The sequence below is a fragment of the Notothenia rossii genome, assembly GCF_949606895.1.
Source record: "Notothenia rossii genome assembly, chromosome: 9".
In the NCBI taxonomy this organism is placed as follows: Eukaryota; Metazoa; Chordata; class Actinopteri; order Perciformes; family Nototheniidae; genus Notothenia; species Notothenia rossii.
In genome coordinates, this window is record NC_136907.1 from 39,791,989 (window position 1) to 39,815,854 (window position 23,866).

At 42.0% G+C, this 23,866-nt stretch overlaps 1 protein-coding gene across 1 annotated transcript in view; it reads right to left on the reverse strand.

Annotated features, from left to right (window-relative positions):
* Positions 1-9,572: 9,572 nt before the first annotated feature.
* Positions 9,573-23,866, reverse strand: part of LOC307019867 (choline transporter-like protein 5-A) — a 79,086-nt gene continuing 64,792 nt past the window's right edge. The window contains 2 exon segments of the mRNA XM_079650968.1: positions 9,573-11,041; positions 23,267-23,351. Coding sequence (XP_079507094.1) covers positions 10,941-11,041; positions 23,267-23,351 — 186 coding nt within the window. The 3' untranslated portion in view covers positions 9,573-10,940.

Below are 23,866 nucleotides of genomic sequence, written 5' to 3' on the forward strand. Positions count from 1 at the left end.
GCTCCAGTGAATGAGCCCCATTAACTGAGTTTTAAGCGTCAGTTTAAATGGAAGATCCCCATAGGCAGGGCCGCCTTAATGCACGGGCTGACCTGGGCTGAAGCCCAGGGGCCTACGGAGATCGGGGGCCTATCATGAGCCAATTAAAAAAAATAAAATAAAATAAATTCAATTTTTTTTATTTTTTATTTCGGGTGTTTTAAAAAAAAAAAGTTAAATAAACAAAGTCTTGGCTTTCAGAATATGAAACTTTCATTTCCAAAATCACACGATAAATACATTTTTGAAGCTTGTAAAGGGAAGACGACAGCTCTCCCTCGCCACTCTGCTGTTCCACAGCGCCGCCCCCCCTCCCTCCACTGAAATTATGAATGTAAGGTGTATAGTAATCATAGATAACACAGCAAGGTCCGTTACAGTTTGTCTTCATCTGATTTAAAAAAAACAAAGTCTTGGCTTTCAGAATATTAAACTTGTTTCGGCAAACTCAGATGATAAATACAACTTTGAAGTTTGTAACGGCATAATTACAAGCGGAGAACGGAGTAACTTAACGTCACAGCAGGCATAACAACAGCCGGTGTTTCTCGTGAGGGTTTTCCCCGGGAAACAAACACAATACACACAAACGCAAATATACACAAACACACACACGTCAGTATGAGAATATGTTTCACATGTGACTTATTCAAATTGCGAGTGATTGAGTGAAGAAAAAGTTTGAGTGGCGCTCGGAAAAGGAAATTGTTGAGGGAAAAGGAGTTTCGAGACAAGCAGCTGTTACAAAAAATGCCGAAGCTTACAGGCTATTTTAAACCTGTAGGCCAGGATGAGGAGGAAGGACAGATGAGTTCTGTACCGAGCGGTAGCGGTGCCGGCCGCGGGGCCTCGGAGACAAGTAGAGCGTCTGGTTCTGATAGCGATGGAGTAGCGGGAAAGGAAAAACAGACAGGAGGGACATTATCTGTTGGAGGAGATGGAGAGGACGACGAGGACTTGCTACGTGGAGGGGAGCCAACGGCAACCGGACAAATACATGAGGGAGGCCCGATACGTCACTCATATGCAGTGCTTGAATTGGGCCGGTACTCACCGGTACGCAGTACCGGCACTTCTGATTTTTACCCATGTGGTACCGGCACTTCTTACTGAGTACCGGCAAGGTGCCGGTACTCAGTAAAATGCCGGTACTCAGCCGCCGGCAATATACGTATATATTGTAAACGCAACGCAGCGCAAATGTGGGTCTGACTCTGCCTCACAGAGGGTGACTGGCTGTCTACATGACGTGGCCTGCCGACATTGCCACTTTCATACAGATCATACTAATCCCCTCGATTGGTCTCTGTGTGTCATTCAAGCTCGGGAGGGTGTGTGTTGGTGTATGTGTGGCGCGAGCGAGCGAGAAAGCGCGCGCACCGGTTACGTGTATTGTTGTTAGCATCTGGTGCTAGCTAGCTGCGCTAACGGATATAAGGAGCTTTTTCAACAACAAGGTGGAGGGAGAGTCCTTTGCTGTCAGACTGAGAGGCTGATAACTACAGCTCTGGTGAGGTAAATTACTCTCTGAGTCTTTAGATATTTAACTTAGTTTAAGTTATCTCAGTGGGTCTCAAACGGTTCGGTCACTATTTATGTAAACACATATTTCCATTTGAGGGGGTAGTGATTAGTAAAATATGCATGAATAATACAAACAAAATGTTAACTAGGTGAAAAAAGGTAAGATAAACTTGTTGAGAGCTAAAACTAGTCTTTGCTGTTGCCTCAAAGAGGAGCAGGGGGGAGAGGAGGGAGACAGGAGAGGCCGATTCAGGAGCCCAGACACACTAACAACTATAAATGAACCAAAAACAAATAAATAAACAAGTTTCAATGTTTTTTCATATTGGATATTGTATGTTATTGGTTATGGCCATGTACTTATGATTTTATGATTATTTAAATGTATACATTTTTGTTTCATATGGGTGTAGTCTCTTTATTTCCCCCTCAAAATGCACCAGATTGATGCATTTAAGTCCAACATTTAAAACAAAATCTTACCGGGGGAGCATGCCCCCGGACCCCCCTATAGGATTTGAGGCCCGGCCCCACTGTTCCCAAATAGATTTGCATTTTTTTTTAAATAGTAACCCATCTCCATGTTTCTTTTTGGGTAATAGATTTAAACTAGAGGGCTATCACTTTGTGCAGCAACGCTATTGACAAATAAATCCAGCAAAATGGCACAAAAAACTGGTAGTGGCCTCAGGGACGAGGGGTCATTTAACCAGCCAGTAGGAGTCAAGCTTTACTTTCTTTTATATCCATAAAGAAAAAGTAAATCTGTTTACAGTTGTTTCATTATGGATGTTGAGAGGTATCCATATATCTCTTCATTTTGCTCTCAAATTGCACCAGATTGATGCATCTAACTTCAATATTTTAAAAAAAAATGTTCCTGGGGGAGCATGCCCCCGGACCCCCCTAGACTAGAGGGTGTCAGGTCCACTCCCCACTTATAAAAATAACACTTTACCACTGCACCCCCTCTAATCTCAGATGCACCCTGAGTCATTTTGTTTAAGTACAGTGAGCCTTTCTAAATTATACAGTAAAGAGATAAACCCACCAGCATTATAGGATATACTATGACTTTGTGCGAAATACTTGTTGCTGATTTAGAGTACTGGCACCTTTTTTATTCCAATTCAAGCACTGCTCATATGGAGGAGAGGACCAGGCGCGTGTAGAGTAGAGTGGAGAAGTACGATCACAGAGCCTGCCGAGGCTATAAATGACTTTGATTTTTTGTTTAAATAGGGGGCCTACAAAAACTATCAGCCCCAGGGCCTGATGGCAGGTTAAGCCGGGCTTGCCCATAGGCACCGCCCACTCGATCGGATCGGCGATCGGTTTGGGCCCCAAAATTGGCGATCGGAGCATCCCTACATGTAATTGTTATACTTTTATATATTAGCAGTGTTGTTTATGTGTGTCAATGTGTTGGCCTGACGTCATCTATCTGTGTAACACTTTAGTGCAATCATCCATATCATCATCCATGATGCACAGTATTGACTCACGGTCCTTACATTTGACAATGGCAACACACATTCTGTATACATCTATTTGTATTTGTTCTCCTCACTATGTTGTGTTTTTTATCATTTTCTTTGGAAGGTGGCCCTTTGGAAATGCTGAAATAATCAGAAGTGGGCATTTTCAGCTGTTCTTTAGAAATTCCAAGTGGTGCCTTACCTTCACACGGCTCCAAACATGGCGTCAGCTAACAGCGCTAACAGTACAAACAATGCTAAGGCTGAGGATTGGTAAGACTAATATTCAAACAACTATCTCACGTCAGTGGCGGCGCCAGAGATTTTCTCTAGGGGGTGCTGTGGGGTAGCTTGACATTTCATAGAGGGTGCTCAAACATTGACGGCCCCTACACACTCCGGCGTGCGTTGCCGCTTCAACGCTTCTGCCCATTCACTTTGAATGGGGTGACGTCACGATTCGCCAAACTGCATTGTGGGAGCAAAGCGTAGCTTCTCTCGCGGTGCTCACTGCAAAAGTAGAGCAATGTTCTACTTTTGATGCCTCGATGGAGGCGTCAGCCAATGGAATCATATGCCAGTACAAGCTCTAGCCAATCAAACCGCGTGCTTGTGTGTCTGGGGCGGGAGATTCATGTGATTGGTTGTTGGTCGAGTTTCAGCCCCCCCCGCCGGCAAGCGACAACGCACGCCGCCGTGTGTAGGGGCCGTAAGGGTTTCCCATTAATGCACCAGCGCTACAGTTGAATTTTGCAACACTCCCCACACGCACACTGTGACTGTAATGAAGGCTCGGTAATCAGCTCACGGCATATAGGTGTAAGCAGGGGTAAAGTGCTATTTTTACAAGTGGGGAGTGGACCTCACCCCCTCTAGGAGGGTCCTCACCTCCTCTAGTGGGGTCCGGGAAGATTTTTTTTAAAATATTGAAGTTAAAGGCATCAATCTGGTGCACTTTGAGAGCAAAATGAAGAGATCTATGGATACATCTCTCAAAATACATATGAAACAGAACTGTAAACAGATTTTCTATTTCTTTATAGATATTTTACAAATCACTCCCCTTTTAAAACAAACCGTTTGAGACCCACTGAGATAACTAGACTAAATTTAACTATCTAAACACTGAGAGTCCTTTACTTCACCTGAGCCGAGGTTATCTGAGACTCTCAGTCTGACAGGAGAGAGTTCTCCCTCCACCTTGTTGTTGAAAAAGCTCCTTATATCCGTTAGCTTGGCTAGCTAGCATCAGATGCTAACCACAACGATCTCCAGTAGATACCCACCGGTGCGCTCGCTCTCTCTCTCGCTCTCTCTCTCGCTCTCTCTCTCGCTCTCTCACTCTCTCTCTCGCTCTCTCTCTCTCGTCCACATTTTGTGTGCGGACGCACACAAAATGGCTCATGCCACACACACACAGAGCAGAGCTTGAATGAAACACAGAGACCCAGAAGTAAGCTACTTGTACTCACGAGGCCTATTATGTGCAGAATACCTCTCGCTTTCAGTTGGTTTTGATTGAGTGTCCACACATGGACGTTTAAGGACTAAAAAACGATCCATTTGTCACTTTGCTGTTAGCAAATAATTTGGGGCTCCAGCTAACAGGAAGTCACTCAAGTGTCACAAAGTAATTTAGCCTATGGGTAGGTCAAAAATCGAATGGGTGCTGGCCATTGGCCTAATCGTATCACCTGTGTTGGCTTTATGTTTTTGGTCAAACATTTGTTTGTTTCACATTTGCATTGATGTAATCAATAATTTTCCTGATATAATTTAATAAAAATAATAATAAAAATGTTCGGGAAAAATAAAAACACATATTTCTTGGGGGTGCTTAGGCAATCCTGGGGGGTGCTGCTCCCCCCTGGCGCCACCCCTGTCTCACGTTCATTATGTTCAAAAACAGGACACAGTGATGCACAGCCACAGGAGCGGCTCAACCTGTGCTAATATGCTGCAGTAGTCAAGTACACATTCATTGCTAAATGTTATACATCAAAGCAAAATTATAAAAAAATTATCAGACAATCTCCATCATAGTCACAACAAAAAGTAGTCATTTTACGTTACTTTGGAAACAGGAATACACAACTCCTGCTAGCTAGAGGCTGCATACCAGCTTTAGCTAGCCCCACAAAGCACATAACATAAGCAACATTAGCATTCTTTTAGATTCATCGGCTAATTTTGCCAGAGATTCATGAATTCAGGACATATTTAGGAGTGCCAGATTAGTTTAGGGGAGAGTGGGTTAAAATGAGCCAATTGTTACTTATGTTGTCCTCTGGGAAAAATTAGATAGAAGTCAAATGACAACAACAACCTTTACTTCAGGATGTCTTCTGTCCTTCAAATTAAAATAATGCATCTGTCACAAAGGGCCATGAAAATATGACTTCTCAAAAAAAGTGTTCTTGTGGCTTTACTTGCTTTAACTTAATCTAGTCATTGATAATTATTCATGTTATCAATTATGGTTATTCTCTCATCTCTCCATCACTGTAGTTATACTGAAGGCTGTAGCCCTTCTAAAGATGTTGCTTCAGGCATACGGCAGGAAAGATGGGGGCGAGCCTTAAAATTATTGAACCAATCTAGACCTAAAATAATATAATTTGTTCTATCAAGATTCTGTATTTAGCTACACAATAGTGATGTGTCGCGAGCGAGCCGGCCCTTTTAAGGGTAACAACGGTAGCCGGCTCGAGCCCGCGATCAAGCCGTTTCTTTATTTTTACATTTTCTAAGTAATACAAGACAGAATGATATGATGATCTCCACGCTATGGATGCTCCGTGTATGCATGCAGTGACATGTAATATCCAAGGATTAGAGACTGTTGGATGCTGCTGTTTTGAGCATTGCAATATATTTATTTTCATTATGTTATTTATTTATTATTATTTTTAGGCTCAGCAAAGATTTGTTGTCAGTTTGTATAGGTGTTGCTATCTTCTTCTTTTTTTAGTGTGGTTCTACAATCAGAGCGTTACAAGGGTCTGTAAATGCAATGATTTAAGTGATATGTGTACTAATATAAATCATTAGTCAAAACAGGGCTAAATGTTATTGAATTATAAAAGGTATATTTTGCAGATAAACCTATTAACCCCACCCCCTTAAAAAACCTTGGCTCTTTTGAACGGCTCTCGCAAAGGAACGGAGCCATAAGATCCGGCTCCCTTCAAAGAGCCATAATTCCCATCACTACTACACAAAACCAGTTCCTCTCAGCTGACCTACTGGATCATGTGACCTCTTCATACCCTACCTGCTAAACCCTTCTCTTTCCAGCTGTTTGGTTCAGGAATGTTGTCGTTTCTACAATGTTTAAAACATGAGAAACAAATCAGTTCAGTAAAACTACATTGAAATACAATTTTACACGACAGAGACTAAACTTAACTTCAGTGCCTCATGGGGGGTTAAGTTGAACCACTGGCTCAATTTACCCCACAGCATGGCGCACTTTGACCAACAGCCACTTTTTGGGAAAATATCTGTCTATCTTAGTCATTCATGATAGTCTTTAGCTAAATGATTCACATGGTTTTACACCTTGCCAAATAACCAACATGTATGATACATATTTTCAGACCTGGCGACATTCGCTTTGACATAACACTAATTATACGTGACATGTTGAAAATGTACTTTGAAAAGCAAAATATGGTTTATTGTGAAGAAAACACATTTACCACTTTACCCTGTGCTTCTCTCCATCACAGCCGACTAGAAATGTTGGGTGTTTCCTGAATGTATGGTCGCATGACACTATGCACAGTTCCTAAGACAAAGGAGGTGGGGGTGGTCCACTTACCCACTGGCTCATCTTACCACTCTCCCCTGTGAGGTGGGCAAATAAAAGCAACCTCATGGGGGATAATGAAAGAGTCAGAAATAAAACTCTCTTTTCCTCCGTACGCAAATCTCTAAAAACGGGGCTACAACGGAGCTGATCCAGATTAGCGTCCGATATGACGTCATATCAGAAATGTAGGCTGGCTTTACACTCACAGCACTATCAGAAACAATGCCCGAATGTTTTGGACGTAATATGGTCGGTGCATGTTTACATTAGCATCGCTAACACTCAGAGCTAACCTGTACTGGAGAGAGCACGTGTGTGAAGAAGCAGCAAATAAAAAGGAACTCACCTTGTGGTATAACCGGCAAGAGAGAAAGCCTTTGAGCTCCATACTGTTTCAGAAATAATCCTTGATAATCCATGATATGGCGTTTCATCACCGCAGTATCTGCCGGTATCTCCCACATGAGCTCAGCCCCCTCCAGCACTTTTGAAACAGGAAGTCGATAGAGGAATATGAGGCATGGCTAGAATGGGTGATTTGGTTGGTATTTTTAGCAAAACACTTCATAGACATGTTTTTTATATATTTTTATATATCCGAGACCTATACCTTAAAATAGCATGATAGGTGCACTTTAAGACTAGCCAACAGACAGACAGAGACAGTGTTTTGTCTTGGTTAAATTAGTTAGGCATTTAGTTGTGGATCTGGATTAATACTGAGCAGAACCCAGAGGTAAAATGTACCGTAACACTCCACGGACTCTGAAATGACAACGTGTTCTGGTAGCATGTTCCACTCCGATTGTTTTGGGAGAGAATGAATATTTCAGAGTGTCACTAAAGGAGAATATTATCTGGAAGTTCAGAGAGTTACCTTTACAGGTACATCTATGCATCAAGGGCTAAGATGTTATAGACATTCTTGAAGAAGAGCCGATCATCACCTTCCACTCAATTTCCTCCCAGTTGAACCGAGCATTTATATGAAACTGCTGTCCCAGTTATAATCTCCAAAAAGGAATCTAGCACCTCTTTGTTGTTCTGGTTCCAGAGCATCCTTGTCTTTATCGGTGTAGAGGTCCCAGACCGAGCTGGCGTACTATGAGCGTACAAGGACCACAAAAGTTGTCTCCTTCAGTTTCTGTGTACAGTGTCATAGATTCCGGCTTAGGAAGCTAATCGGGAAACAAACTACGGTTTGCCTGTGAATTTTCACCCCAAGATAAAGGTGGGTCACCTCTTCTAACATCTGTCCACATAGCTTATAGTGTGGAGACTGTGGCAGTGTTCATTCACAATTGGAAGTACATTTGAACATGTGAACATGATCATCATTGACCTTTGACCTCTCATTACTGAATTTGTTCCAGGTCTCTTTGGTCTAACTGTTATTCTACGGACGAAAAGTTTATTATTCTGCCGGTATTTTGGCCCTCTTCTCCTCCCGCATTGAACATCGCAGAAACTCCGTTCAAACATCAAAACGTTCAGCTCGGTCAGGAATCGATGGCTATTACTTTTCTCATTCATAACTTTCATAATTCCAGAGATACATCCCATAACTCATCACATTTTTAACCATTGAAGTCAGTGGAGAAATTATAACTAACAAAGCTTAAGATGGAAACATTTAAGGTTAACTTCGACCTCAGGGGTGGCCTTACTATGGAGGAGTGGATTGAGAAGAGCCTATCTCCAGAAAAAAAAGCACTTAAACAACGACATTCGCTAGCTGTTATTGTGGTTGCATAGCAACCACCTCGCACTATGTTTTGTGCAGAAGGCAACGGAGGGACGATTTTATTACGGGCTGATTTTGAGTCCCAGTCTGCCACTGAACTTTGAGATCTCACCATATGCCGTTTCCCCATCCCTCGCCATAAAACGTGATGTCGCTATAACTCCTATGAAAATGTTTAAAAAGTGCTCAAACTTCAAATTTGTGCTAACAGTCCAGCCGTGAAGACATCTACGGGACAGTTTTGAGATTTATTCAAATGCCGTTGCCATGGCAACACAATGCTCGCCATGAAACACGACTTTCTCATAACTTCAGTGAAACTGCTCCAAACGCCCCAAAACTTCACAGGTTTGGTAACGATGCAGCCATCAACGCATCTAAGTGTATTATGGGGTGTCATCAAATGCCATTGCCATGCTCATCATTCGCCATCAAGTTAGTTCAGAAGTTTGCAGTTCAAATATTCTGCTGCTTTTCCAAGCCTTTTTACTTTCTTTTCTTCTCTTATCGCACATTGAAGCCCCCAGTGTTCATGTATAATTTCAATCTAAATTCTTCACTTTCTTCTTACACATTACATTTCAATCTAAATTCTTCACTTTCTTCTTACACATTTCATTTTAATCTAAATTCTTCACTTTCTTCTTACACATTACATTTCAGCATAGCAGTTTAGCGTCAGCTTTTCAGCATAAAGCATTCCCACTAGCAATTTCTTCAGGAATTGCATTCTCTAGTTATCTGTTGCTACTCCAAACTGCTCCTGATGATATATTTACATTTCCAGAATGTACGCTGGAACAATGTCTGTCGTTTTCATGTGGTCTGAATGTACGGATTGGCTCAGAAAATGCAATTCAACTAAATGGAGCGATGAAATAATTTCAACAAATCATCATAAGTGAATTCAGGATGTAAAAATTAATTCTTAACTTTTTTTTTGTTTGTTTCATGTATGTGGTGAAGACATGTCCATTTTTTTTTATTAAGATATGAAAATTTGATTTTATTCAAATATCCTCCCCTAAAAAAACAAGACACTACAAATACAAAAATCGAACCATTTCATAAAAATGGAGGAGTATACATTTGTAAACCGTGCCTTCACAAGTCTTACATTGAATATTGCAGATCTGAGTTCTTTGTGTAATTCATGACTTGACCATCAAACTTCTGTTATCAAAAAGAGGAGCGAATAGGAAGCGCTGCCCCAGAAAAAGTCCTGATGGGCTCCTGGGTTTGAAAGACGTTTTCCAAAAAGGTCAGAAGTAGATGTTATTCATTTAGGAAAAGTATTACACAGAGTGAACGACGTTACAGTTATTGTGTTTGAACATTCAGAAACACACACAATGTAAAAAAGGTAGTCCATAGAAGGCCTTAGTAAATACATTTTAAATACAAAGTAATGCACACGCAAAGCAATGTCACTTCAATACGACTCCAGCACAACAATGGCAGACACACAGCAATAAGTTAGTGCAGATATACAGCAAATACCTGAAGACAACTTAATCTGTTTTTTACTTTTAACTCACTGTTGCTTCTTCATTCCTGTCACTGTTGGTGGTCGCTCACATTTAATATTTCAGTAAGTATCATCCTGCTTTGTCCCGACGTGTTCAGCAGCATAGAACTGGAGCAGCCAGGTCTCTGTCAACCTCTCTCTCTTTGAAGGGACGTCTCTCTGTTGAAGTCTCTCTGTGTTGGGACGTCTCTCTGTTGAAGTCTCTCTGTGTTGGCTCTTTGTTGATGTCTCTCTTTCGATATCTTTCAGTGCAGGGACGTCTCTTATTGTGGGGACGTATGTCAGTTTGGTTACATTTTACATTGAGGAGTTGTGTCTCTGTCTCTCTGTCTATTTCTTGCTCTTATGGGGACATCTCTGTCTCCCAGTTTGGGGAGGTATCTCTTTGTGGGGACATCTCTTAGTGTTGGGAAGTCAGTCTGTTTCTGCATGGGACGTCTCTCTGTGTTGGGACGTCTCTTAGTGTGGGACGTCTATTTTGATGTCTCTCTGTGTGGAGGTGTTTCTCTTTGATGGGACATCTCTCTGTGTGAGTACATCTATAAGTGTTGGGAATTCTCTCTCTGTGTGGGGACGTCTCTCTGTTGATGTCTCTTCTTGAGGGGATGAGTCCCTGTGTGAGGAAGACTCCCTTTGAGGGGGGTCTCTCAGTTTAGGGCTGTCTCTCTGAAACTGTGTTGGTATGTCTCTTAGAGTGGGGAAGTTGCTCAGTCTGAGGACGTCTCTGTCTCTCTGTATGAGGACGTCTCTGTCTCTCGTGTGAGGACGTCTCTGTCTCTCTGCATGAGGACGTCTCTGATGCAGGAGGATTGCTTATCGATTAGACTGAGAGGATTTCCCCAGAATCCTATGCAGCTGAGGGGACATGAGGAAAGGTTTTCCTGAACTACCATCATGCCTCTCCAGGTCATCACCTGTTGGAGCCAAACAGGGCAGGATGGAGGAGAGCAGGTGCATGGGGGGGGGGACAAAGGACAGAAAGAGGTTAAAAGAGATACGGTACAAGAATATGTGAAGAGTAAACAGTCATTTTATTCTAATTTTCTTGCAGAAATAACTGTATAACTTATACATTAGCTTCTCAGAAGCAGACCAAAATAAATAAAATAACTTAAAGAGGCCTGGCTCGCCCTTTCATGCTTTTTGGGGTTTTCCCTCAGACAGAGGATGAAAAGAGGCATTTAAAAAAAAATGTTTTAACATTTGTAAATCAGTTACATCTTCATCCAGACATTTCAAACTGACAACCTAGCTCGACAAGAGATCCTTAAAACATTGTCCTACAGTGACATCATGCGAAACTGTGATATGAAGAAATTGGTAAAAAGGCTAAGATGGCAAAAAGATAAAGGCGAGTACGTATATTATTCTGGATTGTACTTTTAAATCATCACAGAATAAATGATGTGCTGAACTGAAACACGTCAAAATTTGTCTGAAGGTTTAAACATAGAACAAAGTATTTGAGCTTAAAATATGTCAATTCCTAGTAAACGATCAACAATTGCTGAACCATACATTGAAACGTTGACCTTTAACAACATTTAAATGCAGTTTTCCAATTCACAATGACATCTGTAAGTTTAACTGGTTTATAAAGCATGCAATGAAAGGCCAAATTATTATAGGTGTAGGAGCTCACATTAATACACTGTCAGTGTTAATAAACTAAAAAAAGACAAAGCGATGTGCCTGCAAGACTTCACTCAGGTAAATAAAACATATTACCCGTGCGCAGCAGCTAACATGTCTGCGATCCTTCGCTCAGGTCACATTTACACACGGCGCAGCTGAAGCCCGCTAGCACTATTAGCACTAGCAGTGTCGCTAGCAGCCACATTGTTTAGGCTGTCAAATACGCTGCACCGTTTTAGATTCAATGAGTGTCTCGTTTGCAAATGCTTTCATTAAGTTTCTTGTGTTACCCCCTTTACAAGCAACTAATTGAGTACATAGATTGCACCTTGCACTATCGCCACTACATTTTTTAAAGTGCACCCAGACCTTCGATCGCTTCGCTCTGTCCGCCATGCCTGCGGGAGTCTCCCAACAATAATAAGAGCACTGTTGAGATAGATGACGAGTGGCATTTACAGTGGCCAATCAGAGGGGTCTCAAACCGGATACATCACACGGGATGAGGGTTCCCAACCAACCAGAATGGTTTAAAGTTAAACTAAGGAAGTAGACGTAACACATATACCGATAGCAGCACCGTTCGTCCAGCGGCTTAACGGTATACCGATACCCATGGGCGCGGGAAGGGGGGTGCTGAGGGCGCTGCAGCACCCCCTAGTGGCAGGCAGGCGGTGCGGAGCTCCCCTGCCTGAATTATTATTCGACGGTTATTGCCGCTCCCGCTGTGCATAATCTGTGTAATATGTAGCCAATAAATTCCACATTGTTGGTAAAATAATATTTTGGCCTGCCCCGAATGTTTTTTCTGTAGCCCCGGACAATTCTACCTCAATAATATAATACATTAACCGTGCTTTAAGTGAACCTCGTCATGACACTAGAGAGGACGGCAGGACTGTAATTTCCCGTGTTCAGTGAATGCAACAGAGGCAAGACACCAGACCAATCAGAGAGATGCATGGAAATAAAAGTGTGCTTGTGTCATTCAAGCTTGGCTCTCTCTGTGTGTGTGTGTGTGTGTGTGTGTGTGTGTGTGTGTGTGTGTGTGTGTGTGTGTGTGTGTGTGTGTGTGTGTGCGTGCGTGCGTGCGTGCGTGCGTACGTGCGTGCGTGCGTGCGTGCGTGTGTGTGTGTGTGGAAATAGCGCATTTAGTGTGAGAGAGAGAGAGAGAGAGAGGAAAAGAGAGCGCTTCCGCTCTTTTCTCCCGTGTTATTCTCCAAAGTTAATGTAGACTTAAATAATGTACTTCATTTGAATGTAATACTTATGTTGGTTGTTGTTTGTGGAAGCTCCAGTGAATGAGCCCCATTAACTGAGTTTTAAACATTGCTTTAAATGGAAGATCCCCATAGGCCCCGGCCACTCGATTGGATCGTTGATCGGTATGGGCCCCAACATTGGTGATCGGAGCATCCCTACATGTAATGGTTATACTTTTATTTATTAACAGTGTTGTTTATGCGTGTCAATGTGTTGGCCTGATGTCATCTATCTGTGTGACATTTTAGTCCAATCTAGAATCTGAACATCCATAGTTTTGAACTAAGGGAGGGAGAGGGAGAGGGAGAGGGAGAGAGAGAGAGGGACCGGTGCCGGCAGGGACCGTGTTGTTAGCATCTGGTGCTAGCTGCATTAACGGACATTAGGAGCTGTTTGTTCCACAACAAGCTGGAGGAGATTCCTCTCCTCTCAGACTGAGAGGCTCAGGTGAGCTAAAGGACTCTCTGAGTGTTTAGATAGTTAACTTTAGTCTAAGCTATCTCAGTGGGTCTCGAACGGTTTGGTCACAAATTCTTCAAAAGATTATTTTCGCGGCACACCTTCATATGATCATTATCGTTATAAAAAAAAGAGAATAAAGGAAAAACAGTTATGAAATACTATATGGCAGTAAAACAAGAATACAGTTTAAAAGGGGAGTGATTTGTAAAATATCCATAAAGAAAAAGAACATCTGATTACAGTTGTGTTTCATATGGATGTTGAGAGATGTATCCATAGATCTCTTAATGTTGCTGTCAAAGTGCACCAGATTGATGCTTTTAACTTCAATATTTAAAATAAATCTTCCCGGGGGAGCATTTCCCCGGACCCCTCTAGAGGAGGTGAGGTCCGCTCCCCACTCGTAAAAAATATAGCACTTTACCCCTGCCTATATGCCGTGAGCGGATTATCAAGCCTTCATTGTAACAGTTGCTTGTGTACTGTGTTTGCATGTGGGCGGTGTTGCAGTAGAACATTCCACTGTAGCGCCCCTTGTGCTCGCGCTTTTGTGCGTGCTCTTTAGTGCCCTTAATAGTGTTCACTGGAGTCCAGCACCTCAGCACCCCCACTCAAAATACCTTCCCGCGCCTCTGCCGATACGTCCAATCAGGTACCGGAAATGACTTAGTACCGGTTCTCGATACCCATCCCTAGTGTTAACTGAGCTGTGTGGGGTTTGTTCAACTTGTAAAAGATGTTTGAATGGTGATATACACAGTGATAGATGTTAAGGACCAACTTTTATAATAAATACATTTGTATTGATTTTAAGATACTTTCATTGTTCATACAATCATACGTATTGGGATCATTTGTATTAATGTAGACCGGAGGGAGAGGGTGACGAGCATAAGTTTAATTTTCCTTTTTTATTTCAATTCCAACTTTGGTCATGAAGAACATTTTTCTCTGTTGTCCACTTTCATAAAGCATAAAGCAACAGCATCAGAGCACGGTGCAGAGTCTCTAGATGAGTTTACCTCGTTCTTATTAAACTTCCATGTTGTAGTCCGCTGTATAGAAAACTGTAGTTTCTATAGTTTCCCCACAGCAGCAAGGCAAGGCAAGGCAAGTTTATTTATATAGCACTTTTCAACACAAGGCAATTCAAAGTGCTTTACAAAAAACGCAGTCTAAGATATGAATAGTTCAATTAAAAGCAGCGACAAAAAGAAAAGTCTTCAGCCTGGATTTAAAAGTAGTAAGAGTTGCAGCGGACCTGCAGGTTTCTGGGAGTTTGTTCCAGATATTTGGAGCATAATAACTAAACGCTGCTTTTCCATGTTTAGTTCTGACTCTGGGGACAGAAAGCTGACCAGTCCCTGAAGACCTGAGAGATCTGGATGGTTCATAATTTAGCAATAGGTCAGAAATGTATTTTGGGCCTAAATCATTCAGTGCTCTATAAACCAGCAGCAGTATTTTTAAATATATTCTTTGACACACAGGAAGCCAGTGTAAAAACTTCAGAACAGGAGTGATGTGATCCACTTTCTTAGTGTTAGTGAGGACTCGAGCAGTTCTGAATCAGCTGCAGCTTTCTAATAGATTTTTTAGTGAGACCTGCAAAGAAACCATTACAGTAGTCCAGTCTACTGAAGATAAAAGCATGGACAAGTTTTTCCAAATCCTGCTGTGACATTAGTCTTTTAATCCTAGATATGTTCTTTAGGTGATAGTAGGTTGATTTAGTAGTTGTTTTAATGTGACTGTTGAAACTCAGGTCAGAGTCCATGACTACACCTAGATTTCTGGCTTTATCTGTTGTTTTGAACATTGCAGACTGAAGCTCAGCGCTAACTTTTATACGTTCTGCCTTGGCTCCAAAAACCATTACATCAGTTTGATCTTTGTTTAATTGGAGAAAGTTCTGACACATCCAGTCATTGATTTGTTCAATGCACTTACTCAGTGTTTGAATTGGAGAATAGTCTCCTGGTGAAATTGTTACGTAAATGTGTGTGTCATCTGCATAGCTATGGTAACTTATTTTGTTGTTCTTCATTATCTGAGCCAGTGGTAGCATGTATATGTTAAAGAGAAGAGGCCCCAAGTGGAGCCTTGAGGTACCCCACATGTCATATTTGTCAACTCAGATTTGTATTTATCTATATAATCAAAGTTGTTTCTGTCCTTTAAGTAGGATTCAAACCAATTTAGAACTGTTTCCGAAAGTCCCACCCAGTTTTCTAGTCGGTCTAGTAATATGTTGTGGTCAACAGTGTCAAACGCAGCACTGAGATCTAATAATACTAACACTGAAGTTCTGCCACTGTCTGTGTTTAAGTGGATGTCATTGAAGACCTTTACAAGAGCAGTCTCAGTGCTGTGGTTTGGACGAAAGCTTGACTGGAACACATCGAAACAGTTATTTAAATGCGAGAAGTTACTCAACTGTTGAAAAACAACTTTTTCAATGATTTTACCTAGAAATGGCAGGTTTGATATGGGCCTGTAATTTTTCATTACTGAAGCATCTAGATTATTCTTTTTTAAGAGCGATTTAATTACTGCAGTTTTCAGGGCCTGTGGAAAAATACCTGAGTGAAGAGATTTGTTTACTATATGAAGCAGATCTGAGGCCATGCAAGGAAAAGCATTTTTGAAAAACCCTGTTGGAATAATATCAAGGCAGCAGGAGGAGGATTTCAGAAGTTGAATAATGTGTTCTAGGTTTTTATCATTAATCTGATGGAACTGTGTCATGATGTCTGAATTGATATTAGGTGGACACAGAGACAAAACATTTGCTGTACCTGATGCAGAGTCACTGACTGCTTGTCTGATTTTCAGAATTCTGTCAGTGAAGAAGGAGGCAAATTCATTGCACGCCCTGGTGGATAGAAATTCAGAGGCTACTGACACTGGGGGGTTAGTTAGTCTGTCGACGGTAGCAAACAAGGCACATGCGTTGTTTTTGTTTTTGGTAATGATGTCAGAGAAGAAAGACTGTCGCGCGTTTTTCAATTCCAAATTATGAAAGCCAAGTCTCTCTTTATAGATTTCAAAATGAACCTGGAGATTGGTTTTTCGCCACCTGCGTTCAGCTTTTCCCTAGTGTTTTCAGTTAAATATCACTTTGTGGTTAACTCTTTTTGAACATTTTTGTGAACAGAAATAGAGCTCTCAAAGAAAACACAGGAATGGTCAGAGAGTGCAACATCAGTCACCACAACTTTAGAGATATTCAGACCCTTTGAGATAATTAAGTCCAGAGTGTGCCCCTTATTGTGCGTGGGCTCCGTCACATGCTGAGTCAGTCCAAAGTTATCAAGAACCCAAAACAGTGCTTTAGCCCCTCTGTCCTGGGGGTTGTCAACATGGATGTTAAAATCATCAACACTGACTAGACGGTCAAAGTCAAAACACACTATAGACAGCAGTTCAGTAAAGTCATCAAAAAAGCTTGCACAGTATTTGGGTGGTCTATAGATATTTAGGAACAGAGCTCGAGAGGAGCATTTCAGCTGAAGGGCCACATATTCAAAAGAAGCAAAGTTCCCATAAGATGTCTTCCTGTATTGAAGGGAATCATTGAACATAATTACAACTCCACCCCCTTTCTTATGCTTTCTTTCCTGACTCATAAAACTAAAGTTGGGAGGGGATGATTCGATAAGAACAGCTGCACTGTTATTTTGTTCAATCCAAGTTTCTGTTAAAAACATAAAATCGAGATTGTGCTCAGTAATAAAATCATGGAAAAAATGTTTTCCTGCCAAAGACCTGACATTTAATAAAGCTAGTTTAAGTTTGTTGAACACACTATCAGTCAGGTTTTTTGTAACAAGCTGTGGCTGACATGGAATCACTGCTAAATTTGATAAACTCACACAAACGTTTGAGCGCTTCCTGTATCTAAGATGATTCACTGCTCTTAATCTATTACCTATCAACACAGATATCAGCAAAGCTACTGGCAGGCAGGGCCCTGGCATGTCCTGGAAAGAGTTGAGAGTGCCATACGCCCTTGAGCCTGGACCCAGCAAATATCAGTTTGCAGCGTTTTGTACACACACATCCCTATCAGGCTTTGAAGGGTAGGGAGGACCCACCACCCTGCTCCTCTCATCATAGGAGGGCAGGGTGAGGTCTACACTGTAGGAAGGGGGGTTTGGAAATCTGCTTCCATCTTCCTTGTATTGTTTTGGTTTGGAGGATTGTGGTAGGCATGGTGATGAAGCTGGGGGAGATGGTGCGTGTCTCTGCTTCGGTGATTTTGGTGGGCGTCGTTGAGGGGCGGGGGTAAAGGACATGCTGCCAACCCTGCGTATCGCCTTCATGCGGTCATCGAACTCCAGGGGGGAGGGCGAGGGTGAAAGGGTGAGCGGAGAGTAGAGAGAGCTGGGGGATGAATGAAGAGTATCCTCAAAGGCGTTGACAGGGGGGTTTACGGGCAGTGGAGACTCCTCTATTTGGGTCTCCCATAATCAAAACATTCCTCAGGCGAGTGCAGTGATACTTCTTCAGGGTTTTCTGCGCGATGTGTTGTGTCTTTCTCCCGTTTTGATTCCTCTTGTTGCTTGTCCTTGGCAGAGGGAACAGATTGATGACGCAGGCAGTTGAATATGTTAGAGATAAACAATTTCACTCCTGACTTGTTCAGGCAAACTCCATTTGCCTTATAAAGATATCTGCGATCCCAGAAAAAGTTAAAATTGTCAATAAAATGGACGGAATGGTCAGTACAGACAGTTGAAAGCCAGGTCTTCAGTGCAAACAGTCTGCTGAACCTCTTCACTCCTCTTCTGACTGGCGGTAGAGGGCCACTGATGAAAATCTCTGCATTTAGAGAGCTGACAGTTTCCAACAGACATTTAAAGTCTTTTTTCAGCACTTCTGACTGTTGTTTCACAACATCATTTGTTCCAATGTGCAGTACCACATTCTTCACAGTCGGATGTTCAGCCCCAATATGCAGGATCTTCTCAGCCAAATCAGAGACCATATCCTTGGGAAAACAGAGTACTTTGGTGTTGTTCTTACTACACAGACCTTTTACATCTCTTACAGCAGAGTCACAATCAGAGTTTCAGGCCCAGTCGTTAGCTTTCCCTCGTTAGCCTTTTACTTTTGGAGTAGCTATTGGTCCTTACCCTGCTGTGTGAAGAGGACAGGTTATCTGGTCATCAGAAAGAGATCTCCGGTTCTGGGTCAGCGGAGCGTATCTGTTCTGGATTGGCACACTTGGTGGTTTAGGAGGATTGTTTGTAGTTCTCCCTTTAGCAGCTGTCCACGGCTGTTTCCTAGTATGAATAGGGGTTGAAGAGGCGCTCTTCCTCTTCAATGCAGGCCAGCCGTTCGCATCACAGATTTCAGAGCGTTGGGCTCTGCCTGTTATTCGTCCTCCCAAATCCCATGGAAATGATTTACTGTTAGGTTTTGCACCCAGAGAGTTCCAGGGAAGACTACCACTTGTAGATGTATTACCCGGTACACAGCCCTCATGTTCCTTGGAATCCTTGTAGCTGCTAACTAACTGTGAGTTAGCATACCCTTTTCCATTATTTTGCAACACTGGTAAAGTGCTGTCATTCCCACGACATAGTCCAGGGGTGGCCAACCCGCGGCTTTCGAGCCGCATGTGGCTCTTTGCCTAGTTTCATGCGGCTCTTCAGTTCATATCGAGTTGTATATGTGTGAGTTTGGGGGTGAGACACTGACTCCTGACTAGTGTTGCACGGTGTACCGATACTTGAAAGGTATACCGCGATACCCTGCCGTTAAAAACGTTACGATTCCTCCGTTTCATTAGTATCGGTACTTTAAGAATGACGGGGTCCCGCCCCTCTCAAGCACGCTCAAGTGCCTCCCCTCTCTCGTGCACGCGCTAGCTGCCAGAGCATATGAGAAAACGAGAAGCATGGCTGCAAGTGGGAGTACAACTGCCGCTGCGCCTCGGCTTGTTGACAAAAAAGACGCCAGAAGCGACATTTTGATGTATTTTAGCTATATCTCTGAAAGTGAGGGAAAGCCTATACGGACACCACAAAATGTGTCTGTAAGAAATGTATTAATTTTATTTAATACGAATTCTTGTCATTTATTTTATTTGTTGTTCTCATTGTTATGGTTATGGTTATGGTTATGGTTCTGGCATACTAGCACACTAATTACATTTAAGACTGTTTCCCTTTTTTTAAGAAAAGTCGAAATATAATCGGAATCGTAATTCTTGACTTGGTATCGGTATCGAAACCAAAATGTTGATATTGTGACAACACTACTCCTGACGGTTAAACCTGATATTTAGTAGGTCTGTTAAGTATTGAATGCTGACCATTCTGACGTAATTTGGCCGGTCAAAGTTGTTTGGGCTCGGATAAAATCGCTCCGTTACTTTCGTCCCGTTTTACTTTCGTCCCGGCTCTCCCTACGTGTGTATGTGTGGTGTCAGGTGTCAGTATGAGAGGATGACAGCACGTCTAATTTTGATGTGGCCCAAGAGCCAATCACAATAATGCCTGGATACAGAGAACCAATCACCTTTGAGGGGGGGAAAACCTATCGTTGATTAAACACTATCCAGTGTCTCCCCTACCATTGTCTTGGAGGGGCGCCAACAGAGCCCCGCGCCCCTACTGAAATTCAAGGTGTTTAAAATATATATATATATAATTTTTCTTTTTTAAAATATATATATAGCACCTAATTGCAAATAATCTATAATTACTGTCACTTTTCACATTGAACATGTGGTCTTTTATTAAATAAACTAAACGCTTTCATTTTAAGTTGTGAGTTTAATGTTTTTGACCCTAAGAAACACTGATGCATTAATCAATAACAATAATCCACAGCTCCTCTATCTGCTCCAGAGGATTTAAAAAATATATATCCCAATGCCACAAAAATGCATCAGTGACATGGTTGAAATCTTGTCTCCAGAAAACAAAAAACTGAAACAAGTGGTATCAGTGACTGTGTGTTTGATGTGGCTCTTTGCAGTAACATAGAAAAAATGTGGCTCTTAACCTCTGACTGGTTGGCCACCCCTGACATAGTCCATTTACTTCCACGTTAACTTCCAACCGTTGCATTTTCATTTCCAACACAGCCATCTTCTGTAGAAGTTTGTGGAAGTCATCTGTAGAGAACAGAGGCATTTCGCTACCAACTAGCTTAAGCTAAATAGCATGCAGTAGCCTACCAGGCTTTAGCTGTTGCTAGGCCACGCTACTTTAAGACTGAGGTCGTCGTAAAAATGTTGAAATATGGCTGAAACCCTCCGTCTATTTACGAAGAATAACTGTCGCAGTGATAAGTTAATGTCCAGGAGCCGCTGCTCGAAGTTTTCAGAGAATAACAGAAAAGGAAAATCAGCATAAAAAGTAAGCAGAGGCAAGAGCAAGCGGAAAAGCGTCTGCACTGTAAGAAAGATAAGCAGCAGACGCACATTCATGACGTCCGCTGGCGCATCATAAACATGTTGGATAGTGAAAGTGCAGTCGGATTCTCTAAAGTACCGCAGTCTCTTCTCCTAAGTCCTTTTGAATTCTCCTATCCACTATCCACTATCCCTTAACCTTAAGCACTTAGCCTGTTTTTCAGGTCTCAGGCTCGAAAAGGACCACATCTTCCCTTCTAAAAGGGTTAAATTAATCATCTTTTTTCTAAAAGTAATGATAAACCTGTGAGTTGGATGTTGGAGTTCGAATTCAGATTGAACATAGTAAAAAACTGTAAATGATAGTGTCCGTCCAAAAAATCTTTTTTACTTATAGTGAAAACTACTCTTGGTTGATGGTAAGGTAGACTAAAAGCTTTAGGAATCCAAAGTACAACATATAATAAGTACCCTGTATCAAGATTGAAGCCAAACAAGTGACATTTGACCTTTTTAGAGAGGTTTAGCAAAAAATAACCACTTCTGGGGTCATTTGGGTGGATTTTCCATATCTCTGGCCCCCCATGGTCGATTTTGCTGATTGACATCTCTTTCTAATCTTCAGAGCCAATGGAACCGAGGGAAAGTTCCCCATACCAGCGACGTGCGGTTAGGAGAGGCAGGGGAGGCAGAGCCTCCCCTGTCATACTCCAATGTAACGGAAAAACAACTAAAGAAAAACTAAATAGTAATAATAATAATAAAATGTCTCCACTGATCTGTGTTGTAAATGTGCTTTATATATGATTCCAATCGCTTTTTAAAGTCAAAATCAGCAAATTTGCCGAGCTCCGCTACAACTACGGGTAGCGATGAGAAGTGAGGCAGGGACGAGCTTTGCCTCTCGTAAGCCCATAGTAACTTGCTGGAGCGCTGGCACTAATTTAACGCGGGCACTTATTTTGTGAGCGCGCTCAAGCCAGTTACTGTGGGGTGAGGTGAGGCACAGATGAGCTCTGCCTCACCTCAGAATGCGTCACCCCACAGGAACTGGCTGGAGCGCGGGCACTAAGCGCATGCCTGTTACCATCTCACTCTATGTCACCAATGTAATGTTTGTAGATCCCTTTATTACATTTATCCTCGCCATCCATAGTCTCTAAATAACTTATTTCACGTATATATGATATTTAGGCTCGCTGGTCTCATCATACAACGGCAATGAAAAAAGCACCAGGGGAGGCAGCCATAACCTCTGCCGCACTGAAGGGGGCGCACATGAGCCCACAGGTTATTGTTGCTACTGTTATTCTACGCAGGGACGGTAGACACAAACAAAAAGCTAGACTTTTCAAATTACAGGAAGATAAGGAGGACTTTTACAAAAAAGTAATAGAGATTGTTGTCCAGAAGGATAGCATGGACTTCATTTTCAAGTCAAGGTAAGACCACAATTGTAATGAAAATGGGATCTTACTAAAAAAGAACAATCCAATATTTAGATGTTGGGTATCCTTTTGTTGAACGGTCTGTTTAAAATGAATCGAAGCATCAGACTAAAAAAGCTTTTGAAAATAGCCGAACATTTCGATTAAGGTCAACATATAATATTTGTAAGTCTGACTCTGAAAGAGTCTGTGCCTCACCAGCCATGAACCTCACCGAACGTCACTGCCCCATACACACACAGCTCACCAAATGAGGAGTGAGAGAGACGCGTAGAAAAAACGGAAGCTGCGCTAACCTCTGGTTACCACCATTACCGTTACTACCATTAGCAGCAAATTTTTGTTCTCCGATTTTTGCATAAAAATGGAATTATGGATTATCAATAATTTGTTCAAAGTGACAGACACATTGCGATAACCTATGGATTAAACTTCAGCCGCGTTTTTTCTCGTTTTAATGCCATTGAACACGACTTTTGATCAGAATAACAGCTAAGGTGAGCATATCTCTGTGTTTTGCTACCTAAAGCTACTCGTGTGTTGTCTGTATTTGCTTCCCTTGTCACGAGTTCTAATCGCTCAGTGATGATCCTTATATTTCTATAATCTGTGGACTCTCAGGATGTTATCTAAGCTTGTTTGTGCAGATCCAATAAGTATATCGATCAGTGTAGCTAGAGTTCTGTGCTAACGGCCTTAAGATTGTTTCGCTCGTAGCTAATTCAGAGGCTCGGCGCTAGCTTTGTGTTTTTTTTTGAAAAAATAAATAAAAATGATCAGTTAGCTGAGTTTCTTCCCGTTACATGGATATATAACATTCATAGTTTATTGAATAGGAACAGAGTACGGGCTCTGCAGTGTTTAAAGACTGGTTAATGGAAAGAAACTGAGCAGACATAATGAAGCATATCCAGAACTACTTTATTGAAGTGTTACTAAACAGTAATGAAGTGTTAACTTACAGAAGCAGAGGAAGAGCGTGTCGACACACATGGCGTAGACGCTGAAGAAAGCATGAGCGATCAGGAAAGCCCCGAGCACCACCGTCTGATCACAAGAAACAAACGGGTCAGAAACCTTAGCAGGGCCTGTCCTACGGAGCCACTTCAGCCATTCAGAAACCTCAGCAGGGCCTGTTCTACGGAGCCACGTCAACTGTTCAGAGACCTCAGCAGGGCCTGTTCTACGGAGCCACTTCAACCGTTCAGAAACCTCAGCAGGGCCTGTTCTACGGAGCCACTTCAACCACTCCGGATACTACACGCTCACATGAAATAGCCGAGTTAGCCCCATTTGGCCGCTCACAAATGGCACTGACAAGCGTACAGATAAACAGTGTACAGTATAAGTTAAACTGTATACATCCATGACTTAAACACATAATCCAGGAAAATTCATTATTAAAAGCAAATAGATGAAGCTGGAGGAAGAATATTGTAAATGAATATCACTGCCACACGAGTGGATCTGACTTTCATTGCATTTCAGTGTTTCATCATCTTAGTGTGTTGTTCAGATATATTTTTGTGGAATACAATAGAATATATTATTCATCGTCAAAA